Source organism: Equus caballus, chromosome 9, assembly GCF_041296265.1.
Source record: "Equus caballus isolate H_3958 breed thoroughbred chromosome 9, TB-T2T, whole genome shotgun sequence".
Taxonomy (NCBI): Eukaryota; Metazoa; Chordata; class Mammalia; order Perissodactyla; family Equidae; genus Equus; species Equus caballus.
In genome coordinates, this window is record NC_091692.1 from 71931491 (window position 1) to 71957967 (window position 26477).

Genomic DNA, 26477 nt, shown 5'->3' on the forward strand with positions numbered 1-26477 from the left:
TTCCATTTTTGTTAAGGGGATTGCTTTAGATCAAAGAGGTCACTGCTAGCTACAGAGCAAAGGGCATGGGAGAGCCAGGTAAAAAGGAGGAAAGAAGCAGATAGCATAAACGCATCAGAGCCTCTGAGTCCCAGAGGAGAAATGACTATAAGAAACTAATCTGTGGACACAGGAGACCTAAACAATAAACCACTTCTACAGAATTGAATAGGAGCAAGGGCAGAAACAGCGAGATCAGTTAGGAGGCTGTTGCAGTAATCAAGGCCAGAGATAATGGTAGCTGGGAGCAGGATGACAGCAGTGGAGGAAGTAAGAAGTAGATGGGTTTTGAATATATTTCAGAGGTAGAGTTAATGGGTTTGTCTGATGGATTGTGTATGACTATGATAAAAAGAAAGGAGTCGGGAATTATTCCAACAGTTTTGGCCTGAATTACTGGAAGAATGGGGCGCTATTAATGATGGTGGAGAAAGTCTGTGACGGTAGCAGATTTGGAGTGATAAAGGGAGCAGATCGGATCAGGTTTGGACAGGTTAAGGTTGAGATGCCTATTAAACATCCAAGTGGAGATGTTGAGTAGGAAGTTGAATATATGAGTCTGGACTTCAGGACAGAGAACTAGGCTGGAGATGCAAATTTGAGAGATGTCCACACATAGATGTATTTAAAGTTGGAGACTGGATGAAAATTACCAATAGAATAAGCGGAAATAAAGAAGAGAAAATATCGAAGACTTAACTCCAAAACACACACAAATACAGATCACAGAGATGAAGAAAAACCAGAAAGAGACTAAAATGAACCTGAGTAGTATATTTAATAAAATAAAATTTAATAAAGCACACAATTTTTAGACTTGTTTTACTTATTTTTCCATGAATAGTTAAATAATATTATAACTTTAAACTACTAAGGAACATCTGATTTCAAAAAGTAAATGGAATGCATTTCAGATTTTATAACAAAATAATGAATACATTTTAAGCCAACTCTCATTTTTGGTCTGCAAATAAATCCTTCTCATCTTTCAGTCTACATGAGTATAGTTCAGTAGCATTTCTTTTAAAAAAAAATGACATTCAACAATGAATAATAAATCTTCATGCCCAGGAACAGTTTCCTTCTGTGACTGCGACAGAGATAGGAGACTTAATTTATGTCCAACTGTCTTGCTTTTTAAAACAGAAAACTCTAGATGACTTAGTGTTCACTGCTTGACACTTAGGAAGAGAACTTTCTTGTTTTATTCTAAGTCTCACGGCATGGTATCTCTTTCAAGTTCTTTTGGGATTCGTTGACTGGTTTATTACTGGCAAATACAGAAGCAGGCATTTATAAAGTAGAAATGCAACTCAGAGAGTAACTTGAAAAGAGATGTCAAAAACTTTCTCTCTCTCTCTTTTTTTCCCCCAAACCAATGCATAATTTCTTATAAAGCGGTGGAGAATTGTATCTACCAAGCTTCCAAGGAGATAGAATCTCAACTGAAAACTATTAGAATGGGATGAACTAAATTTTCCTAGGGGTAGAGTACAGTAGAGTGAGTAGGTCTTGTGTTAATCTGAGGCTTAAATATGGAGGAGAGTGGCTACATAAATGTGAACAAGGACGTGGGACTGAGACAGGGAAAATAGGAAGGGAGAGAACAGCTTAGTGATGACAGGACTGTGTGTGTAAGCATGAGAGAAAAAATGATGATGACGATGATGATGATATGATGATGATGATTTTTACATGTAACAGCTACCTTGAATGGAAGACGGAGAAGAGGTGGCCTAGGAAGATATTTGGAAAGCTTTCTGTTTACTGCACTGTATAAAACTTTTGCATCCCAACTCTTAAAGACAAACAAAGTTAAAGTCTCTATTATTTATTAATGCTTCTTGAATAACTTTGGTATATTTTTTGAGTCTGCCTGAATCAAACCATACCACATTAGCAGCTAAATTATTAGAAAAACCGTAGTGCCAAATGGTGAAAAAGAATTAGACATGAGCATAAATGCAAAGTCAAAAGGACATTGTAGAGACTACTCTTAGATTGAAATGACAATCTGAGGGAGAATGCACAATTCAGGATACAATGTTCTAGCTAGACTCTAGGTGCTAGAAGATTGGACTTGAGCAGTGTCACACACGTTACACAAATTCACAAAAAAAAAGAGGAACTCAATAAATTTTTTCATAAAAGAACTATCTGTAATATGGTTCTTGGGTAAGTTCAAAGGACATCCAATTTCTTGAGACATTGGGATGCTCTATCAAAAGGGAGACAGGTTGGTATATGGCTTCTGACCTGCTCATTGGCCTAGGATAATCCCCAAGGGATTGGTTGCCACTGTTGGATTTCCAATTAAAGTGATGTTAGTAACCACTAGTTCAAGCCATTTTCCTCCTGAAAAATTTTCTTTTCTAATGTGCAGGAAGGGACTGTTATGGGCTAATGGGAACACTGTTGTCAACTGTCAATATCATTCTTATATTATTTATTATTACTGTAGTTGTTGTTAAACAGAGAAATGTTTATCTGCAACTATGTCTCTATAAAAAGTGCGAAATCACAACTCTTCCTTAGGAGGGTAGTCTGTTTTATTCAACCCACCTAATTCATTTCTGTTACTGCTTTGCTCCTGGAAGCATCTGAGATATGACTCCTGATCTGCAGCACTGGGCATTAGGCTATTTGTAGACTCAGATTCATCAAAACTTCCATCTAATGGCACTCAGCCTCACCATGCTGGAGGACATAAATATCGAGATGAATTCGAGCTGAGTGCAAATGATGGAATGACATGTTCCGGATATGTGGTAAACTCATAGGAATGGTTAAAGGCACACACTCTCCAAGAAAAGGTTTAAATAGATGAGAGGACCAGAAGCATGTAACAAGTTCATGGCAGAATGGCCTTATAGGCAATTTACCAAATAACCCTCAATCCCTACTACAAAGGGTCTCATGAATCTGGTGAAGCAAATCAAAGCTGAGAAAAATGAGTTAATTATGGCTGTGCTTAAGAAAGAAGGTCACAGACAAAATAGACTTTAAATTAAAAATGGTAAAAAGAGACAGTGAAGAAAGAAGGCCAAATAATGAGGCTCAGATCATCTGAAGTATGGACAATAAGGCCAGTATGTCTCAGCCCTTTGGAGTTGGCCCTTGGACAGGCAGAATATAAATGGGCAGAGACTAGGGGGTCTCCCAAAACTCAATAAGTAAACTTCTCTGAGTGGTTCAGATATTAGACCTTAAAATTTGCCTACTATATGTCAGTATTGGTCATAAGGAAAATTGGTCATAAGGAAAATGCTGGTGACTAAAACCCCTCCGGGATTCTGCTGTGTCAGAAAAAGATTCCAGGATTTGAGGGTCAGGGATGGCTCTAGTTTGCATTACTTGGTGAAGTAAAAGAAATACAGTTGCCCACAATTCCCTTGAAAAAAATCATTAAATAAAAGCATCATCTTACCCAAGTTTCAGGAGATACAGACACACACACAGGTGAAGAGAGAAACAAATCCAAATGCAGTTATCTCATGCCCCATTCTCCTCCTTTCCAAACTTCCTAGCACGTAGGCTGGTGGAAGGGACTTTTAAGGACATGATCCAAGTGAGCCTGGCAATGCCCTTCGAGTCCCCTGAAAGGAATTTTGGTCATATTATGTGAAAAGAAAAGCATGTGGAAAGAAGGAATTCCAAAGAGGAAGTTTCTCATGAGAAAACTGCAATTCCTGAGGGCTGAATTTAGTGCCCAACAGGGTGCTTGGGCTGTGTGGAACAGAAAAATAAATGAATGCGAGGGCAGCAGGGTCATGAGGGGACCACAGGGCAAGAAAGGGAGAGTGTTTATGCAACTGCAATGAGTGGGAAACTGGTGGAGAGAGAGAAAAAAAGAGCTTTTTTGGAAAGCTTTCTAGGTGGCACACCATAAAAATCCCTGTTTCAGCCCATTAAAGGAGACCTATGATATCCATCTACACTATTCTTCGTGGCTTTCGAATGTATCTTTGAAGGAGACACCATGCAGAGACTGGCCCTAGATAAAGCCAGTTATATCCAGGCTACAGTCTAGGTGTCGGTGAAGGAGTCATTGATTGTCACTAAATTGAGTGAGGCTCACAGTGGTAGAATTCAAAGTGCATGATTTCAATGCTGATTATAGTAATTAACGAATTTTGTTTTCCATTAGCAAAATTGAATGATCACAAGACTTTCAAAAGCATCTAATCTTTCTTCCTCATGAGGAAATTTGATCAATCCATTCTAGAGAAAGAGGTTCAAGTTTTCACAAAGAGAGCCTAAATCTATCCTTAGTTAATGCACCAGTGCTGAACTTCAGGTCAGTGAATGAAATGCATAACCCAATTCTGTTCAACAATTGTATTTAAGCTATCTGAAATGAATCTAAGTTCAGCTGTGGAACAGAACTGCAACACATTATGATCTCATTTATCCCTTTTGGTCTGAACAATCCTTATTCAAGGACCATGGGAGATAAAAAGTTTCCTTTACCTTTTCTCAAAGATTTTGCACATTTTTAAGGTTGAAGACTGGTTAACATGGGTGGATCCCTAATTTGCCTATATGCCTAAACTTCTAGACAATTGCGATAGAAGGGAGTTGGGGGGAGAAGGCAATCTTTAAGTGGGTTGAAGCCTGGATTTTCTTATCAAAACATTTTATACTGACTTCCCTTGTTCTATAAAGTCTGATTAAGAGAAATACCTTTCTACTTTCTAATTTTAACATACAGCAATCCATACACAGAAGCAACTTTTAACAAAGTACTTGATTTTGGAATGTTTTGTGTGAAGACAATGAAATATAACTGGAAAGTTATTTGTACTAACTAGAATATATATTCATATTTCATCTATATAAAATGTTTAATATGATTATACTAAAAAGTTTTAGCTAAATTATTAAGCATATACAGGAGGCTGTGATAGTGCCCTAAAAGATAAACTGTAATAAATAATAAACAGAACTTTTCTGTCAAAATGTGGAAGGTATAAAGAATGAAGAAGATAGGCAGAGTGGGCTCCCAGACACAGTTCTTTGTGTAAGTGGCAGTGGCTGTATGGCAGCTTAGGGGATGGAAGAGGGAGGGAAATGATTAAAAAATAAATAAAAAGCTTAGGAAAAGAAAAAATTAGCTTCCCTCAGCTAGTCTCAGGCTTTTGCTGTTAATACCTAAATAGAATTGAGGCAAAACTAAAGAAACTCTTTACAAATCTTAACCTGAGTCTAAGAAATCAAACCCACCAGAGTTAGTTACAGGGCATTTGACAGTAGTCTACTTTATTGCATGGAAACTGGTTCAAAACATGGCCAGAGATATGGCAGGTAACTTGGGGAGCATCATGGTAAGACTGCTTCCAGCTCAGTCTCATTCTGCCTTCCCTGGATCCAACGTTATACTTTGGTGATGTTCCCACCTTGGTGTTGGATCCAGAAATTGGCAGGCGAGCCAACTGCATGTAAGTTCACTCACAGACGCAGGAAAAACTTCATCAAGTTCTTTTTAGGATGTCTGGAGGGCCTCTTGTCCTGTGCCAAATTAGACTTCCGAATATTTTGTTTTACTTATTTTTAAAAGTAAATGTCATTCATTTTTCACAAAGAAAAATTTCACTAAAATTGCTCTTTCTAAGCAGCGATTCAAAAAGTGATTTGTTGATGTCAACGTAATTATTTTTACCTCCCCACATGCAGTTAGGCACCAAGCAGCTCCTCAACCGACACCCTAATTGGGCAAGTGAGGCTCCAACAAGATAACAATTACCTGGAGGTGGTCTCTGTGTCTGTCACTGGAACTGTAAGCAACTCCCAGTGCAGAGGAGGGAGAAGCTCAGATCATATCACCTTTGAGCTCAAGTGACTTCCCATTGGCCACAGGATAATCTGAATCTGTTTAGCATTGTTTACAAAGCATTTCATGCTTTGCACCCCTCTGGTCATTCATCAAACCCTGTCCCTCAATCCTAAACTCCAGTCAGACTGAACCAGTGCTGTTTCTTCCACCTGAAACAAAATTTCTCTCATCTCCTACTTTTCCTTCAAATACTGAGGTAGGCTTTCCTGACTGATTCCCCAAGTCTGAGTCAGGAACTACAGTAAAAAGAATGAATGAGCTCAGGGACAAAGTATGATGGAAAAAATTGAACACTGCTTTCCATTCTTCCCTTTTTATTTCAGTCCTTTTTTGTGCAACTCTATTATGTTTTTTAAACATAATAGCATAGTTATAACCATTGCCAGGGATGTTTGAAAAGGAACACTGAAGTCATCCAGTTTGGCCCCTGAGAAAGCAATTTGAAGAGGAGGGAGGTGCTAAGTGAAGGGGTAACAGGAAAACAATTGCAAGGTCTGGATTACTTCATCATGAGACATTATGCAAACGTTCAACTCAGTGAAACTCAGCATTTATAGGTAACGTCTGTATTATTTAAATGGGCTATGCTTCCAAAAAGTATATATTAAGTATTCTCAATTTATCAGCTAGAAATTGAGAAAACAAAGGTTCCATTGTCAGTTTGGGCACAGGTAAGAAGAAAATCAGGAAAGCAAGAAAAACAAGAAACCATTTAAAATGATCGCCTAATCATTACATGATGATCTGTTAAAGGGTGTTTCGTGGTTTCAGTTCATCTAATTCTTAGTAAAAATTCTTCTATATATTTTTTAATAAAATAGATATGTAACTTTAGGCACTAGAGTGGCAGAAGAAAAGCAGAGTTCAGAAGGTTAATTTCTAACTGTGGCAATTCTAAATAAAGTGCCCCACCAATACACACACATTCCTATAGATTCTAAGTTGATACACTATATACTTGATATATTTTAATTTTAAGAATGATTGTCCTTCCTTCTTACCAATATAATTTGTGACTTTATGTAACAGTATATATTCAAAGATAGATACTTCCAAACATTGTATATATATTATACGCATATATATTGTCCTGAACTTTCTTGACTACATTTTATTGGGCAAATCAAAACTGAAAAAAAGTTGTTCAGAACTATGCCTACAAAAATTATACATTTTAAATAATGGCTGCTTCAGCACAACTTTATTTACTGCAATTAATAATAAACACATTTTTCAAAATTAAGTTAAAATACTAAAAAAAAATCGATGGAAACCATAAAGTGTATTAAACTATAACTATGAAGTATACTAAAGAGAATTTGCATATGCAACCAATATTTACCGTTTATTAATGTGTATCTTTTAATAAGAGCTCTTTTTAAAGGGAGCTTCTAAAAGGTTTCTAAAATATTATTTTCACATAAAAAATTAAAAGTGTAATTGCTTAAATATACATGTCTAATGTATAATACTAAATAATATTTTAAGATAAAGATTACAGCAGTCCTGGTAAAACAATGCATTTCCTGTTGTGGTTTCTAGGGCATAAAGATGATGGGGTTATATTTTTCACTGACCATTGCACTTACCTCCACATCTTGGAATTGGTCCACTCCACATTACTTTTCCATCCATAAGAATACACGTAATTGTTTCTGTTCCCTGGGTTTTAATAAATCCTTCTTCACAAATAACTGAAATCGAACTTCCTAATTGAAAGTTGTCCCCAAACCGCCGTGCATTGATTGGTATTCCAGGATCAGGACATTCATTATGTCCAAACGCTTGAGAACAGCAAACAAACAAAAAGATAAACAAGCATTATGAGAGACCCTTGCGTATTTGGAGTGAGAAAAAGTGATTTTCAAAAAGCTTATGTTTATTTCTAGAAAAGTCTTTATTTATTTAAAAAAAATTGGAAGCTCTCCTCTGACGATAACTGATTGCCTGTGACATGTAACAGATGTGACTGTTTTAAAATATGAATTATACTGTAAGATTACAAGATTTCAAAATAGAATTGTTTCTGCTTATTTCTGGAGACCATTAGGTTTAGTCTATGCAAAAATGGCCAGTAACAGCTAGTCAGAATTCCGATTAATACGAACACAGAGCAGGCTTATTATATCCCATTGCAAACTTTTCTTGTGATTCAGTGTTTGGAATGGAGAGATAATCTCGTTGTGAGTATTAAAGTGAAATGTTTTAATCTAGTATGAAAGTCTTACAATTTCTTTATAATTTTCAATAGATCGTCTGTTTCTGCTGTCTAGGAAAAGGGAAGAGAGCTAACGTTTTTGCAATTACTAAGTTCTAGGCATTGTGATAGGAGCTTTAGAAATGTTACTATCTCATTTAACATTTACAACAGCCTGATGAGCAAATTATGGCCATTCACTCTCAAGAGTAATTTGAGATTCAGAAAAAGTTAAGTAGCTTGCCTCAGGTCATAGAGACAACACTGAAATGTTTCCCCAGGTCTAGCTTTTAATTTTTTCTCAACAACATATTGTACCTTGGATTATTTGTTTCATGTCTCTCTAGAGAATGTGAATTCTTCAGTTCAGGGCCACTATATAATTTTACCTTGTGTCTCCCACGGCGTATATTTAGCCCAGTCCTAGAAAGTAGCAGATATGTAGTAACAATGCGCTTACTTGAATTTCTCATAGATTATAGATTACATGAACCCTACAAATCTTTCTGTTTTTTCAACTGGATGACCAAATATGCACTACAAATGTTTAAATTAGTAAAGTATAAATGGAATATCTGAAGCAGCAAAGTCTAAAAATGTAAAACATTTTATGAGGTATTTACAAGTTAATATTTTTATATTCATACTGCATGAGTACATCATGAGTTATTTTAAATTTTCTTACTAATCCCCACTTTGACATTGTCTATAAATTATATAATTTTATTATCCATTCTCCTCATTTTTAAGTTAAAAACTACCTCATTAAATATTAAGGTAAATTCTAAAATAGATAAAATATATTTTGTAGGTAAAACTACTTCTAATCACTGTTTTCTGTTGTGCTTTTAAAAACTTCAATTTTGATTAAACCTAGTTGCTCCTACATATAATGCCTGTGATATTTTTTCAGAAAAAAAAGAATTTCAATAGTAAGCATTAAATATAAAAATTTGCATATGGTGCATTAAATTATTTACTAGAGAAACAGAAAAGGAACAAGGAGGCATATTTCCATAATACCTTGAAGGTACCATAAACATCAAAGTTAAAAATATTGTGCATTTAAAACCAAATAAAAATTGTAAATAGATAAGTGCATATATGTATCTATCTTTTACATATATTTGAAATATTTTAAAAAGGACTTTCAGGTAAAATAACCATTTTATACAGCAAGTCTCTATGACACCTGTCAAAGCTAAGCTGACTTTAATGATGTGCAATTACATGTTGACAACTTATTAGTGACAGTATTCAGCACTAGTGACACTGAAAAGACAATAATAACTGCATTTTGTCACTAACTGCCAAAGCTCAGCATTGAACGAGCAGGGGCAGGGGTGAGCGGTGCAATTCTTTTTTAAAGAGCAGGAAACTAAATCCTCTTGTTAATGATGCAAATATTAACTCATCAAGTCGGACAAAATCTGACAGCATGTGGTAGTTTCAAGGAAAAACAATACAAATCGCTGGTATTCTATGGCTTCGTGTAGAACATTTGGCAAGCAGGAGCATTAGTATGTAAGCATATTAACCTACTAAGATATTTTCTCCTTTATGTGATTCATCTTTTTGCTATCTTTATGCATGCTTTTTTGCAGAAAACTAATATTCACCCTTTTGAAATACAAAAAATGAGTGATAGACAATAGCTAAATAACCTCAAAGAAATCGCAAATCTAGAGCAATAAAAAGACACAATGATATAATATGTCAAGGTAACACAAGTAAACAATAATAATGTTTATCAAGATTTATTAGGTACCATATATTCTATACTAAATCATTTATATGCATCACCTAATTTACTCCTTACAGAGACCCAATATGATTTTACCAATTAGGACACTGAGCCTCAGTTATTAAACTCAAAAATGTAGCAAATTGTATAGTTTTACTTTAGACCTAAGATTCTCAATCACTAAGATATTTTTCCCCCATGGAGGCTTTGCTAAGTCAGCTCAGTTGTCTGCTGCTCCTAAATTACCGATTTCCTTCTTTGTGATGCTTCTGTAGCCTTGTGAATTTTGTCTTTGGATTTATAACTCTGTGCTGTCATTATTTGTTTAAAGTCCTCTATTGGTTTATGAACATCTTGAAGGAAAGATGCATCTCCCTTATGTTTGCATACCAATAATGAAGCAAGGTATGTGATGTATCGTACGTTTGAGCTTATGCTTATAAGATTTAATAGAATAAGCTAACATATTGGCCAATATAATAATATTTGAAACATATTCCCTTATTACCAGGCCTCTCACAAACAAAGAGAAATGACACAATAGGGAGTAAAATATGGTTGGAAACCCAGGACTAAATGACCGTTCCTGATACAATTATGTACAGTCATGTGTTGCTTAACAACAGGGACATGCTAGGAGAAATGCGTTCTTAGGCGACTTCGTCATTGTGCAAACACGATAGTGTGCTTACACAACCTAGATGGTATAGCCTACAGCACACCTAGCTATATGTCCTAATCTTATGGGACAACCTTCTTATATGCAGTCTGTTGCTGACCAAAATATTATTTAGCACACGACTGTGTATGACTTGTCTAAGTTTCCTTATCTATGGAACAAGAGAGTTGGTTTGCATGGTTCTTTTCTGGCTCTACTTTGTAGAAATATGTTATATGGAAAAAATAACCTTACTGTTATAAGTGATGTTAAAGCCACGTCCTGACATTGAGTGGTCAGCTTGAAATTCCAATCGCAGTATATGACTATTACTAGTAAGATGAGAAGGCACCTCAGCCCCAGTAAAGGTTCCAAGAATTGGGGAGTCTGGAGAGTCACCATCTTTAACGGCAAGGAAGTCAAACTGGGATTCCAGATCAAAGTCATTAAAGGACAGGTGTATCCGACTTCCTGGATCAGAGATTATTGTCCAGATGCAGTTTAAATTATTTCCATACCCTTCTGGGTAATCAGGAGAAAGGACTGTTCCCATTGGTGCAGTAAAGTTAGAGAGGCAAGGAACTGTTAAAATAAGAAGATTATAAAATACAATAAATTTTCAAAAGTAATATTTTACCTTATTTTGCCACATCCTACAATTATAGTAATCAGTTAGCAGTTTCAGAAAATAATATTAAACAATGTAAATTATCTTATAAAACACACAAAAATGTTACCATTTTCACATATTAGAAAAGGCAACTGGTACTCTGGATGCCTGTATGCTTAAATATTCACAAAACATAATTGGAATAAATAACAGCAATTTATTTTGATATTTATCATGTTCGTGTTAAAGTGCTGTGCAAAGCTTTTGTTTCAGTGCTTAAAAAAGAATATTGGAGAAATATTTAGAGATTTCCATAGAAAATAATAATGCTCATAAAATGACTGAAGAAAAAAAAATACTTTGTGGATATTAACAGAACCGGGATGATGTAGCCCAGAGAAAACTTGGAGTGAGGGTGGTGACAAGGTGAGTTTCATTGCTGCCATGGCCACGGGATGCTCTGATAGTTTAGGAAACAGATAAGGAGATGAGCTAAATTTTATAATAGCCGCCACTAGTAGCTAACACTGGAAAAACAATTAAACTCTCACATTAGACTAAAATGAAGTTTTTTTCCTCTTCCAGTTTTATTTTTTTTTAACTTTTAAAAACATCTGACTTAAAAGTTCACATAAAACATTTAGAAAGCAGAAGAAAGATAAAGAAACAGAAAAGTAAATGATCTACCACACAGAGGAAATCATAGTTAAAATAACGATGCATTTTCTTCTGGTGGTTTCTATTATATATTTTTAATAAAATTGAATTCACACTATTTTGCACCAAATTTTATTTACACAAGGTATAAACTTTAAGCCTCAAAATATTTTGCTAAATTTCTGCCTAGAAAAACTGTATTAACTTATTCTGAAATATAACAAAACACATTAAAGAGTACAACATACCCAACATCATAAAATATTGTGATTTTTTTACTTTTCTTATTTGGTAAGAAAATGGCATCTCATTATATTAATTTGCAGTTCTTTGCTTACTAGTGAAGTTGAAGATTTCTCATATGTTTCTTAGATCTCTATATTTTCTCTCTTTCTGGAATTATCTGCTGATCACTTAAGATTATCAATTTTTAGTTTACAGTATTCATATAATATCACAATTCATAAACATTCATACATTATTTTGCTAATAATATTTTAGTATAAATAATTTGTTTTGAGTATTAAAAATTGTAATGTCTTTTTTATTTTTTACTTTGCTTTTAAGTTTAGATCTTTTATTAACATTCAGAAATTAGACCAATATCTATCTATCTACACGAATATAAGGAAAAATATACAGTTATATCTACATATATATGTAGAATATATAAAATGTCAAATAATTATACTTTTATGATTATATATAATTTACATGTAATTATAATATACATATACATTTATATATATATAATTCTTATTGTTTTTTATACATACTTTATAATAATTTCTTTTTCTGTGTGGAATGATGTTAGAGTTAAAACCAGAGCTTGGAAACTGACAGCCATTATTGGGTTGAATCCAGATTGCAAATGTGTGATTTTTTTCTTATGCCCCCACAAAAAAGTTGAAATCCCATTTTTAACACATCATCTTTCACATTTGAGGAGAAAAGCATATGGAGTTCTAGCTGCTCTTGAAAAATCACTGCACCCAGTTCCCTATCACTTCCATAATAGGTGCACCCATGCTTCGTCCTGTTCCTTCCTCATGCTTTTACCCGCCTGCATCCTGCAATCATTTGATTCTATAATCCTTGATCTAAATTAACGGTCAGAAAACCTTTTCTGTAAAGGGACATAGAGTAAATGCTTTGGCTTTACAAGCCACGTGGTCTCTTTTGCAACTTCTTACTTGTCCACTGTAACAGGAAAGCAGCCATGGACAATAGATAAATGAAAGTACATGGTTATGTTCCAAGAAAACTTTATTTACAAAACTAGGCTTCAGGCTAGATTTTCCCCACAGAATTTAGTTTGCCAGTCTCTAAAATGATCTCCACCTGGGTAAACGGCTGACCAAACTCTGCCATGCTAATTTCCCCCAACAGCTAGATAGGTAGATGTCTATATAACATTCTAAACACTTAATTATATTAGATGAAGTTTTTATGTAACTTCCTTTCACCCAGTGTTATATTTCTGTGGGTATCATGATAATTTTATGGTAATAACAATATTATGCTTTCTTATCCACATAAGTACTTTGCTTTTAAAAAATTCTCATATCTATTCTTGCTTGTTTTTTTACCTAGCTTTATATCAGTACAGTAGGTCAAGCTCCCAAAGAAAGTTAGGATTTTTGTTGAAATTTCAAAGCAATTTGTATATAACTCATATATTTAATATAATGTCTTCTCATTCAGGAACATGGCATCAATCTCTATTTTTTTCTCATTAAATTTTCTGTTCTCAACAAGTTTATAATTTTCTATGAGTTATTTGGATTTATGTAAGGATTATTTCCATGTATTTTATAACTTTATTTTTCCGAATAAATTCTTTCAATTACACTTTCAAATTAGCTATTGTTGGTATATAATGGAACTATTAATTGCTACATGTTTATCATATATCAGGATGCAAGACTGAATTCTTTTTAAAATAGTAAAAAGTGTTCTTAGGATTTTCAAGAGTTTTAAAATTTGTTTTCATCAGCATTATTTTAAATATTTTATTAAATGCATTTTAACACCTTAAAATGACAAAAATATTTTCATTTTTGATGTGATATATTAATAGGTTCTCCAATATTATATCAACAATGTTTCTTTGGAGGAACAGTTAGAACTAAAGATCTTCAAGTAAAATCTTTGAAGTATTATTAAACTTTTTAGATGATGCTGACAGAATCAAATCAGAATCTCCTAATGTATTTTCTTCTCTCAAAACAGGAGTTTCACAAGGTGAACTTGGTTAGGGGTGAGCACTGGCCCTAAACTGACAGAGTTCTATTAAGGGAGTCTGTGCACACTTCCTCTCCTAGATTTCCTGAAGAGCAAGCAAAAGATATTTAATTAGGGAAATTTCTGCCAGATTCTAAAAAGATCCACTTTGCTGAAATGTAGGATAAGTTATCTTGGCAATATGTATCAAGAACACTACAATGAGAAACAATGATGTTTACTTGCTCTTTTTTGTCTTCTTTTTTTCTAACTATGTGATATATATATATTAGAAAATGTTTGGCCTCTACTCACTTTCAAAATTCTCAGTTACATCATTAAAAATGATAAATAATGGTAAAATGTTAAACACTCAACATTTCCAATAAATGAAAATGTGTATTTTGCAGGATATATATTATAATTCAGGTAAAACGTAAGTCTTGAAAAATGCTACTTTTTTTTTTTGTGAGGAAGATTGGCCCTGAGATAACATCTACTGCCAATCTTCCTCTATTTTATGTGGGATGCTGCCACAGCATGGTTTGATGACCAGTGCTAGGTCCGTGCCCGGGCTCTGACCCTGCAAACCCCAGGCCACCGAAGCAGAGTGCATGAACTTAACCACTGTACCACCAGGTCAGCCCCAACGACTTGTTTTTTAAAACCAGTTAAATATTGAAGTAAAGAATAGGCTAACGCCTTTGTAGGGAGTAAAGGATTTCACAAATGTAAAGCATTATCACTATAAATTGGATACAGATAAAAGTCTTATATTTGAAAAACAGAAATTTATTTTTACCTTCATGATTATTGGCTTATATATTATCATTTGTGAATATTCAAAACTAAAATGCAAAATTTTCAATATTGCACTCATACCTATTAAGTTGTATTTGTTGGTAATGAAGATAATATTTAACTGAACCTAAAAGTGCATCCATATATAATACAAATTATATTTTTGTTGCAGTTAAATTGGAATGTTTTAATGTATTTGAAGAAATACATTCTTTTAATCTAAGCATATTTTATAACATAAACATTAATGAATTTTATTCTGTGCACTATAAATAAATGGCACTTTATGCATTAATGTGAGCATCTACAAGCAAAAATAAGTTAATGCATTATACATAGAACATAGGCTTTAAATATTTTAAGTGTTTTTGATTGCAAATAAGCATATACTATCTTGTTAAAATAAATGAGTCTATTAGAATCAGCTCAGACGTATAATTTCCATAAGAAGTATGCTATCTATAAAGTATAAAATGCCACCAATAAAGTGTTATGAGAACACACATAATATATAATTTGCAATTATCAAGTGAACTATGTTAACTTTATTTAAATCTGTAATGAAATTTATAATTTGGCATAAGCACACTTCTTAAAGACAGTATCACAAAGTGCTACTCGTTCAAAAATAATTACATGGTTCCAGCACTTTGCAATTAACTACAAAAGCAATTATATGCAAGGACAGGGTAGCATATGCTATCTGGAAGCAAGGCATTTGGTACTCACAGATACAGATGGGTATGTTTGCAGACCATTGGTTATTCTCCTGACAAACAATGGATTTCTCTCCAATTAATTCAAACCCAAACTGGCATTCGAACCTTAAAACATCACGATTAGAAAATCCATCGCCTTCTCTAATTCCATATAAAGGTGTACCAGGATCGCCACAACTTTCTTTTTCAATTTCTGCAAAAATAGAAGATAAAAGTCACCTTCCAAGTGGTTCGCTATCCACAAAACTGGTTCAGGAGAAGTGCACTCACTATAGCTGACACGTTTAAGAGCAAAAGATGAAAACGTTCTCCAATCTCATTTTTTGTCCTTTTGCCACTCTTATGGACATGATTTGATGAAATAATCTTTATGGAACAATTAGTGTTTTCCTCTCATTTTGTAAATAGGGAAATTGAGGTCATCAGAGATAATGTGGTTGCTTCTAATAGAGCAGTTATGACAAGATTCAGATTTTCTGTCTGTACAATATACATACAAACACACATATACATACATATGTATTTTTCCCAAATCCCAAAGACTTTTCATATTTTTTGCAGTCCGTACATGATACAGTAAATCCTTAGATGGCAACCAGGACATGAGGTAACATTCTCTGCCTCTGTGCTCCTACAGCAATCAGTGTATATGTACCTTTCTCACCGGATGTGCTCTCTCCCTGGCAGTTGTTGACGGAATTACTTCCCCAACTAGACCCGCCAAAAAACTCCTCGAGGCAGGAATCAGTTTTGCATTCCAAATTACCCAGCTAAGTTTCTCAATAAATGCATTTTTGGATAAATTAACCTGAAGGAGGTTGAAAAAATTTCCTTAAGAGCACATTTACACATCCTTTTGACATATAGTCAAAGAAACTCCAAATGTCTAGGATCTTCATTGTGAAGCTATGTATGTCAGTAGTAAATTACTATGGTGGTTATTTTGGTTTTTAAGTCACATGAAATCAGATCAATAGTTTTGTCTTCAAACAAACAGCAAAAAAATGAAAATTAAAATTAAAAACTAAAACTTTGAGATAAATGGCCTCTCCTGACTAAAACACTAAAACAATCACACATTCCCAGTTCTATAATCTACCAGCATAAATTTGGTGTGTGTTTTTCCAGTTCTTTTATGATTATACAAAGACATATATAACATGTAACATTATAAGCATCTGTATTTACGTAAATATAAAAATTTTCTCTACAAAACTATGTGGTATTATTTTATATATTTATTATACTTTAATACATGTATATATAATAATATATGTATTATACTTTATATTGTATTATTCTATAGTCAATATTATTTTATAACTTGCTCTTTTTTTAACCAAACAATAATTTTGGAGGTATTTTTGAACATCTTTGTATCCTTAGCAGAAACCATAGATGGCTATAATGAGTTTCTTTTTCTTTTCTTTTTTTTTTTTGAGGAAGATTTAGCCCTGAGCTAACATCCACTCTCAATCCTCCTCTTTTTTGCTGTGGAAGGCTGGCCCTGAGCTAACATCTGTGCCCATCTTCCTCTATTTTATATGTGGGATGCCTGCCAAAGCATGGCGTGATAAGTGGTGCATAGGTCTACACTTGGGATCCGAACCAGCAAACCCCAGGTCGCCAAAAGCAGAACAGGTGAAGTTAACCGTTGTGCCACCCGGCTGACCCCTATACTGGATTTTATTTGATATTTTATTTTGATCTATATCATAGCAACATTGGCCTATAAATTTTATTTTTTGTGCTGTTCCTATCTAGATTTAATATCAAAGGAAGAGGTTCATAATTTTCCAACTTTCACTAGTATTTAGATTAGTTTGGATAACAGGAGAAATTGGGTTCTTAAATGTTAAAAAGTGACCAAAAAAGCTGGCTGAGTCTGGTATACTTTTGAGGCAGACATCTGACTACTATTTCAAGCTCCTCTAAAGTTATTTTCCTATTGAAGGGTTTTTTTTTTTTTTTTTTTTTGACCGGGTGGCAATATTGGCAACTTAAATATGTTAGACAAGTGATATTTTCTGAAGTTTTCCAGGTTAGTAGCTTAATAGTAATAGAATTGTGTTACAAGATTTTAAAACATCTCTTTATAAATATGTCATGCATCTGCCTTACTACTAATGCTATTTGTGATTAGTCTTCCAGTTTTCTTTGCTCATATTTACAGAGTTGTCAAATTTATTAGTCTACTCAAAGCACCAACATTTGCTGATCAATTCTATTGTTTTGACTTTATTTAAACATCTTCCTTTTTTATCATTTTGGATTCTATCTTCAACTCTCTTCTGCATCATTTTCCTATTCTTTTTCTGCCTTCTGGAGCTGAAATCTTAGGGTTTTTTTTTTCTTTTTATTAGATTATTTTCCACTTTTCTTGTTTCCTAAAAAAAAAAAATACACTTGAATCTATAAATTTCTTTAGAGTCCTGCTTTATCGGCACAGTTTTTTGTTCACTTCTAAATAGTCTGTAATTTCCACTTGGATTTCCTTTTCAACTCATAAATAATTTCAAAGTTTTTTTAAATTTATGGGTCGAGGCTATCATTCTGTTGTTGATTCGTAATGTTATTGCTTTAGTATTCAGTATAAGCATATCCAAGTCTCACAGCAGATACATCAGTAAGATATATTCAATTTAATTTTTTATATTTGTCAAATTGAAATTATTTATGCCTTCAATTATTTTTTGACCATGCTCTCTGATAATTTCTAAAAGAAGTGTGTTAAAGGCCCAAAGAGAGTATGGATTTTACCACATTTTCTTATAGTGGAATCAAGTTCACTTCACATATTTTAAAAAATCATTCACTCATTCAATTTCTTCAGCTAATACTTATTTGACCACCTACGATGTACCAGATTCTGTTCCAGGAATGTAGGATAGATGGATGAATAAACAGACAAGGATTCCTGCTCTCCGGTAGTGCATATTCCACTGGAAGTCTACAAATAGTAAACGATAAATAAGTAATATCTTATTTTAGAAAGCAGTACATGCTACAGAGAGAAAATGTTGAGCAGGGAATAGTGGGATTAAGCACTAGGTGGTGTTGGGATGACACTGCTGCTAGGCTCAGAGAAGTTTATTACTCTTATACCTTCCCATTGAAATTTTTTCTGTTATTGAAAGAATAGGCTCTTCTTCATCTGAAAATGTCTTTATTTTGCCCTCACTAATGAATGATAGTTGGCAAGGTATAGGATTGTAATTCAGCATTATTTTCCCAGAGCATTTTGAAGATGTTCTTCCCTGGTCTTCCATCTAGTAAGTATTCCTGGTGATAAACACGATATCAAACTGATTTTAATTCTCCTATAATTAAATTTATTCCCTGCCCCATCTTCTCCTTTCCCATAAGCGTTAGGATTCCTTTTAAAAACTTGCTGCTTTTAAATGTCACAATCACCTACCTGGTATTTGTTTTTAAATCTATTTTTTTAAGTTGGTGTTTGATAGATTTCTACTGTCAAATAACTTGTAACTTTTGGGGGGGTTCTAAAAAGTTATCATTATTTATTTTAAAATCTTGTTTCTTACATGCTCTCATCCTTCTGAAACTCCTCTATATTGAGTGTTGAAACCTTGAGATTTAGCCTTCATGTTGCTCAATCTTTCAAATTTTCATTTTTAAAATTCTCTATTCTACATTCCAGAAGAACTATCTACATGCAAATATATATGGATTATAAATTCCAATTTACTGTGCACTTTTATCTAATCCAAATTCAACCCATACACTTAAAAATTATGTTATTTACTGAATATTTAATGGTTGTTATTACTTTTTATTGTTTCATAACCTTCTATTATTTTTTTCATGGATACAGTTTCCCTCTTTACTTTTGTGAGGTTATCTAGTACAATTATTTAAAGTTATTTTCTGATTGCTCTTTTCACTGTTTCCTTGGGTATAAACAGAAGTTTACTGAAAGACTAGCAGAATAAACTTTCTTCTAAAGCAGCATACTTGAAAATATATTCGGTGAATCATAACGGTAGTTAAGCTTATGATGAAATATGCAGGAGGAAGTACTTTAGGAGAGGACAGAACTGTTGGTTTTGCACAAGATGTCAAATACATATTTTTAAAATTTTTTATTTATTTTACTGAGGTCAGTCACATGATATATAACATTATACAAATTTCAAGTGTACTATGCTAAGCGAAATAAGTCAGATAGAGAAAGACAATTACTGTTTGTCTGACTCCACTGATATGTGGAAGATAAACAAATACATGTTTTTGTTTGCTTGCTTCTCTACAACTATAAACTTCCTGCACTCCCCATCTTCACCTTCTACCTCTCCCACCTTCAGGCTTATTTCTTCTAATGTCAGAATTGTCTTGTACTTCTAGGTATAAACTTCTCCCTCTGTTGATCTGTGTTGCAGTTCACAATTGTGGTCTTCATCCTGAGTTGGGGAGGCTTCCCTCTTGATAACTGCATTGGACTCCCTGTCTGGGCATTTGGCTATGTAGCTGAAATATTTTCCTTGGTGTCAATTACTGCAGTTTCTCAGGATTGCCAGTGGCCTCCTCCCTGGAGGTTTGGCCCTCATGCACAATGGCTGCCTACGCAGAAGCTGCAGCAACAGCCTCCCATGGTGGCAGCGGTTTACGAAATTCTCACCTTACCTCTATATTCCATATCTTTATATGTTTCTTTATATTTATTTATCTTAGAGATCTCTTTCAGCCTCATAACAGTTGAGATTTTCTCTTCCTATTCTTAAGCATCAGTGTATTTTTTTTAATATGTTTTCCATCAACTTTGAGTTAGTATTGAGAGTAAGTGCTTACTCTACAATTTAGAAACCACATTTTTTCCTTACTCCTTTAACACAATATTATTTAAAGTCAAGGATCTATTGGGGCTGGCCTGGTGGCATAGTCATCGGGTTTGTGCACTCTGCTTTGGCAGTCTGGGGTTTGAGGGTTTGGATCCTGGGTGCAGACCTACAGCATTCAACAAGTCATGCTGTGGTGGTGACCTTCATCCAAAATAGAGGAAGACTGGCACAGATGATAGCTCAGGGACAATCTTCCTCACCAAACAAACAAACAAAACAAACACCAAGGATATATTTTCAAAACAATGTATAATTTTGAAGCTGCAACACTCACTCTTAGACTGGAAAACAATATGCAGTAAGTAAAATAAACATACACCTATTACACATCACTCACTTTGACAATTTTTTCTACCCAGGAGGCAAAACTGATATCTGAACAAAGAATTAATATGCAACAGATGAGTGCTATAGTAGAGATACGCACAAAGAACAATTATGAATAATAGCATCTCTCTCTCTCTTTTTTTCTTTTTGGTGAGGAAGATTGGGCCTGGGCTAACGTCTGTGCCAATCTTCCTCTATTTTTTTGCATGTGGGATGCCGCCACAGCATGGCTTGATGAGCAGTGTATAGGTCTGTGCTGGGATCTGAACCTGTGAACCCCAAGCCAACGAAGCAGAGCACACGAACTTAACCACTACACCACCAGACCAGTCCCCTTTGGCAGCAGTTATCATTTTTTGACCCATGAAACTGTACTAGCACTGTGAAAACATTTTTTTAAACATTCATTATGCAATTTAATCCTCACAACAAACCTGTGAAAGAACTATTGTCATCTCCATTTACAGACGAGAAAATTGAAGCTCAGAGAAGTTAAGTAATGCTATAGACAGAGTATTTGTGTCCTCTAAAAATTCATACATTGAAACTAATCCCCATGGTGATGATATTTGGAGGTGGAGTCTTTGGGAGGTGATTAGGGCATGAGGGTGCAGCCCTCATTAATGGGATTAGTGTCCTCATAGAATAGGCCTTAAAAAGCTCCTTTGCCTCTTCTGCCAAGTGAAGACACAGAGAGAAGACAGCCATCAGTGAACTAGGAAATGGGCTCTCACTAGACACTGAATCTGCCAGTGCCTTGATCTTGGACTTCCTAGTCTCCAAACTGTGATGTTCATTGTTTATGAGCCACCTAGTCTATGGTATTTTTGTTATAATAGCTCAAACAGACAAAGACATAAACTTGCCCAATTTCGCAAAACTTGTGAATAGCAGAGTTTAGGTTTGTCTGAATTCAACGTCTTAATCACCAAGCTATTGTGGAGGAATTTTCACTCATTAACTACTCATTTACGAAACTTCATTTAGTTTCTAATACTTATCAAAATAATATCAGGCATTAGGAATATAAAGACAAATAAGATGTGGTCCCTGCCCTTAAATGAGGGCACAAAGGACATTATAGCAGTCTCCCATTATCTGAGAAGGACATGTTCCAAAGCTCCCAGTGGATGCCTGAAATCACAGATAGTATTGAACCCCGTTTATACTATACTTTTTCCTATGTATACATATCTATGATAAAGTTTAATTTATAAATTAGGCACAGTAAGAGATTAACAACAACTAAAAATAAAATAGAACAATTATAACAATATACATAATAAAAGTTATGTGACTGTGGTCTCTCTCTCTCTCTCAAAATATCTTATTGTACTGTTTTCACCCTTCTTCTTGTGATGATGTGAGATTATAAAATGCCTACGTGATGAGATAAAGTGAGGTAAATGATGTAGGCGCTGTGATGTAGTGCTAGGCTACTGTTGACCTCTGGTGATATGCCAGGAGGATCATCTGCTTCTGGACCTTGGTTGAATGCAGGTAACTGAAATCTTGGAAAGCAAAACCACGAATAAGGGGGATTAGTGTACAGTAAAGTCCTCTTGGAGTTAGAGGTTGGCGAAAAGTAAGGGCTTCACAGAAGAGGTGATTCTTGAGTTCTCTTAGAGTTATCCCAAAGAGGGAACTGGAGAAGAGTCAGGAAGCAAAGGTATCCCAGGTGGAAGGAGAAGAGCAGTACCAGAAAAGACATGGAGCTTTTTGCTTCCCTTTTCTTCCATAGGCAGTGGCCTGGTTGTTTTAGGAGGCTGCCTGAGTCCATTTGGCCTTCTGTAACAGAATTTCATAAACTGGGTGGTTTATAAACAACAGAAATGTGTTTCTCATAATTCTGGATGCTGGGAAGTCCAAGACCAAGATACCAGCAGATCTGGCGTCTGGAGAGGGCCAATTTCCTGGTTCATATACAGCTGTTTTTTCGCTGTATCCTCACATGGTAGAAGAGGCGAGGGAGCTCTTTGGGGAACTATCCCATTCATCAGGGCCCCACTCTCAAGAACTAATCACCTCTCAAAAGCCCCACCTCCAAACCACATTGGGCATTACGTTTCAACATATAAATTTCAGGGGGACACAAATATTCAGCCTATAGCAAAGGCAGTGGTAGGGTACTAAGGGTTGAGGAGGTAGTGAGGTCAAGTAGGTGATAGTGTGGCTGGGGGCCAAACAAGTAGAAGCAAGGCCAAGGAGGCAGCCAGTAAGGTTGGGAGATTAAGTATATATAATGGTATTATTAAAACCATAAATGTATTAAGAATAATGGTAGCCACACTTCTTGTTATCAAAAAGGGAATGTGGAACAAGGGAAGGCTACAAAGAATCCTGAGAGGTTGAACCAAACTTGAATTGGTGTGAATTCATGTTTAAATTTTAGATAGATATAGATGAACGTATGTATACATATATGTATATATCATATGTCACACACACACTCACACATGTACATGTAAATATGCACATATATTTTCTAGCTCCATCCACTAAGAGTCCTAAAAGCAGAAAACCCCTATAACAACAAGCACACTGAGTGCCCAAATTTTGGATCTAAATACCATTCTTCACTAACAGGACCCATGAAGGCTGCTTCCAGGGTTGGACAAGGAAAAGTGCAAGATGAGCCTGAAACACCTTGTTTTGTCAAAAAAAAAAAAAAAAAAAAAGAATAGATGCTTAAGGAATGGTGGGGACATATCAAAAGGTCATAGAGGCCAGCTTGAAGGGGCTCCACTGGCCATTTGGGGACACTTTAACCAACAAAACATTGATGATGACAGATTACTACTGACTGAATAAAATTTAAATGCACAAACCCATACTAATATAAATAAATGGGAGAGAAGAGAAAACTATACCTCCATGTAGAATGACAGTTAAAAACATGCAGAATTAATGAAAACAGAAAATCAGCATTTGGTAGCCACCAATCTGATTTTGTATTCCCGGTGAATGTTTGATAAACAAGATAAATGCATAGTCTTGGATTATCTCTCTGTAAACATGTATTAATCACAAAGGTGAAAATGGTGATGTTACAATAAAAAAACCTGGAAGACACTAATTTTACTAGGTGATCAAGAATCACATAACCAAAGTGGGATATACTGACATTGTTTGCTTCCAGATGTGATGCACTAAGATTATGAGGATCATTCTGTCAAGAATGCATGGCCTACGTCTGGATATGAGGAAAGACTGGATGGACTCAGATTGAAGGACATCTTACAACGTAGTCTTTAAAGTTGTCAATGTCATGACAGACAGGTAAAAAGGAGGAACCCATCCAGATTGAAAGAAATAAAAGAGACATGACAAGTAAATACAACAGTTCCATGCGTGGAATCCTGGACAAAGAAGGAAAAAGAGACAATTTTGGATAGTGAAATTTTAATGGATTCATGAATTATGTAGTAGTAGGGCATCAACACTGATTTTCTAATTTGGATGGTTGTTTTGTGGTTACGTGAGAGACAGTCTTTGTTTTGGTGAAACTCAATCTGATTGAATATTTGGGAGTGACGAAGAATTATATGTGCATCTTGCTCTCAAAAGGTTCTGTGATGGTTTTAAAACTTGTTTGTAAATTCTTTGATGCTCCCCCTATCCAAAGGTAGAGTCCAATCCTCCTCTTTGATTATATGTCAGCGTTAGTGACTAGCTTCTAATGAATGGAATGTGGCAGAAGTGACACTCATGACCACTTCTTTCAGCTCCTCTGCTAACATTACTTGTCTCAGGCCCCCGCAACTTTGAGGCATGGAGTCTACTTTATCTTTTCCATTGCAGCAAAAATTATAGCAGCTCCAGTACCCAGATTTGACCCCATGAGATTGCTGGAAACTTGATCTTCCCTAAGGTGCTGCACTGGCATCTTGAATTGTGAAGAACTAAATGCCTGAGGGATGCACTTTGACCACCAAGAGGCGGGAGATGGAAAGCAAACCAGGAGATAAATTGCTCCATTCTCCTTCCCTAAAACAGACAGTTCCAAAGCACGGCTGGTCTACATGACCCACATGACCAAACACGCAACTGTGTTTCTTACGAGGCTGTGGCCACTCATTAACACTGCTCAACATGCCACCTTATATTTAATTCCCCTGTTTCCCTATTATATCTTTTTTTCCCCCTTATTTTTGCTGTCTTGGAATTGCACTGCCTCTCTGGCCCCACAAAGTCCATAAGCTTCACCTCAGCCTCTATTTTCTAGGGAACTAAAGCTAAGACAAGCAACTTATCACTGGCAAGCAATTAACAGACAAAGTACCGGACTATCTCAAGGTTGCAAACATAGATGTTATTTCCAAGAAGATAATAATATTAGCTGCCATTATTGAGTGACTGTTATTTGACGGCATATTTATTAAATACTATAATTGTTTTAATTTATGTTTTTTGTACTGAAACATTCAGAGTGAGGTACTATTATTCCAGCTTAACAGATGAAAAAATGAAGTTCTGAGAGGCTGACCAATTTCATATATGTAGAAATAGTTCAAAGGAGATTATATTCAACATCTACCTGACTTGAATGACCACACTCTTTTCCACTGTTCCATGCTACTTGAGAGAAAGCATGGAGAGAATACTGTGAGCCAGGTACCGGAATAATTAAGGAAAAGACACAGATGAATTTGATTCCAGTATGCAAAAGATAGCAACATCAGTTTTAAGAGAGGTTTTTGTCTTGAATGCTTCGACACATTAATCTCACCTGTGTATGGTATCAGAGTGATTTTAAAGCTATTCAGATCTCTTCAAATTCCTTACCATGGAAGGCTTTCATGATCAAAACCTTTCCTGTCTCTCCAGTCTTATCTCCCACCATTTTCCTACAAGCTACTTAAGTGTCAGGTATGTCACTTGCTGTTCCCTTTCACACCTACATGCCCTTAGGCATGTCATTTTCTCTGCCTGGAAAGATGGCATTCTCCCAGTGTGTAAAGCCTGGTGAAATTCCTATGCATCTCTCAAGGTCAAACTATACCTCTTCCGTAAAGACTGCTCTGAGCTTGCAAGCACAGTTAGTTGCTCCTTTCTTTGGGCTTCTATAGGCCTTAGGGCATACTTACATTGGTCCATATATTTTACTATAATTATGTATTTACTCATCTGTCTCTTCCCATGAGCTTTTATTCACTTTTGCATTTCAAGTGTCGACATACATGGCAATAAACATTTATATATCATTTATGTGTCAGGCAAAGTTATAAGCACTTGTTATGTTTAATCCTGACATAGCTCTATGAGGACACAAAGAGGTAAGTAATTTGCCTAAAGTCACACAAATTCTAAGTGGCAGAGCTAGGATTTAAACCCAGACGGTTTGGTTCTGGCATATGAGTTCTTAAGCACTATACGACCCTTACTCAGCCTAATATTCAAGAAATATTGTGGAATATATAAAGAAGGAAGGAAGGCAGTAAAGACTTAGCATAAAAAAGTATATGGTTCTATTAGTAAGTAATATAAACAATCACAAATTCTCATAGAGAGAACTACATATCCAGAAAATCATAGAATGACACATTCCAGCTAAGTTTTTTGAATAATTTAAATTTTATGGTTGTCTTATAATTGTAGGATATGAGTGCTGGATATTTTCTGATTACCTATCAAGAACCATTCTCTACCCTTTTCTGCCCTGCTTGTTTCCCCTGAGAGCAAGAGTAAAGGATGACCCCCATGGACCCATAATAAGCAGGCTCCTTTGTTACACAACTTTCTCTGTGTGCAACAAGTGAACAGGGAACAGGTGACACTGGCAGGAGACAGGATGAGAAGGTTGGGAAAAG

The 26477-nt window shown here is 35.1% G+C and overlaps 1 protein-coding gene across 7 annotated transcripts in view; it reads right to left on the reverse strand.

Moving 5' to 3' along the window:
- CSMD3 (CUB and Sushi multiple domains 3) overlaps positions 1 to 26477 on the reverse strand; it is a 1186048-nt gene that overhangs the window by 405497 nt on the left and 754074 nt on the right. For all 7 annotated transcript variants that reach the window (XM_070221725.1, XM_001915960.5, XM_070221729.1 and 4 more), the window contains 3 exons: positions 15492 to 15674; positions 10727 to 11053; positions 7462 to 7656 (listed from right to left, as the gene is read on the reverse strand). In XM_070221725.1, the coding sequence (XP_070077826.1) occupies positions 7462 to 7656; positions 10727 to 11053; positions 15492 to 15674 (705 nt within the window). The remainder of the gene's footprint in view (positions 1 to 7461; positions 7657 to 10726; positions 11054 to 15491; positions 15675 to 26477) is intronic.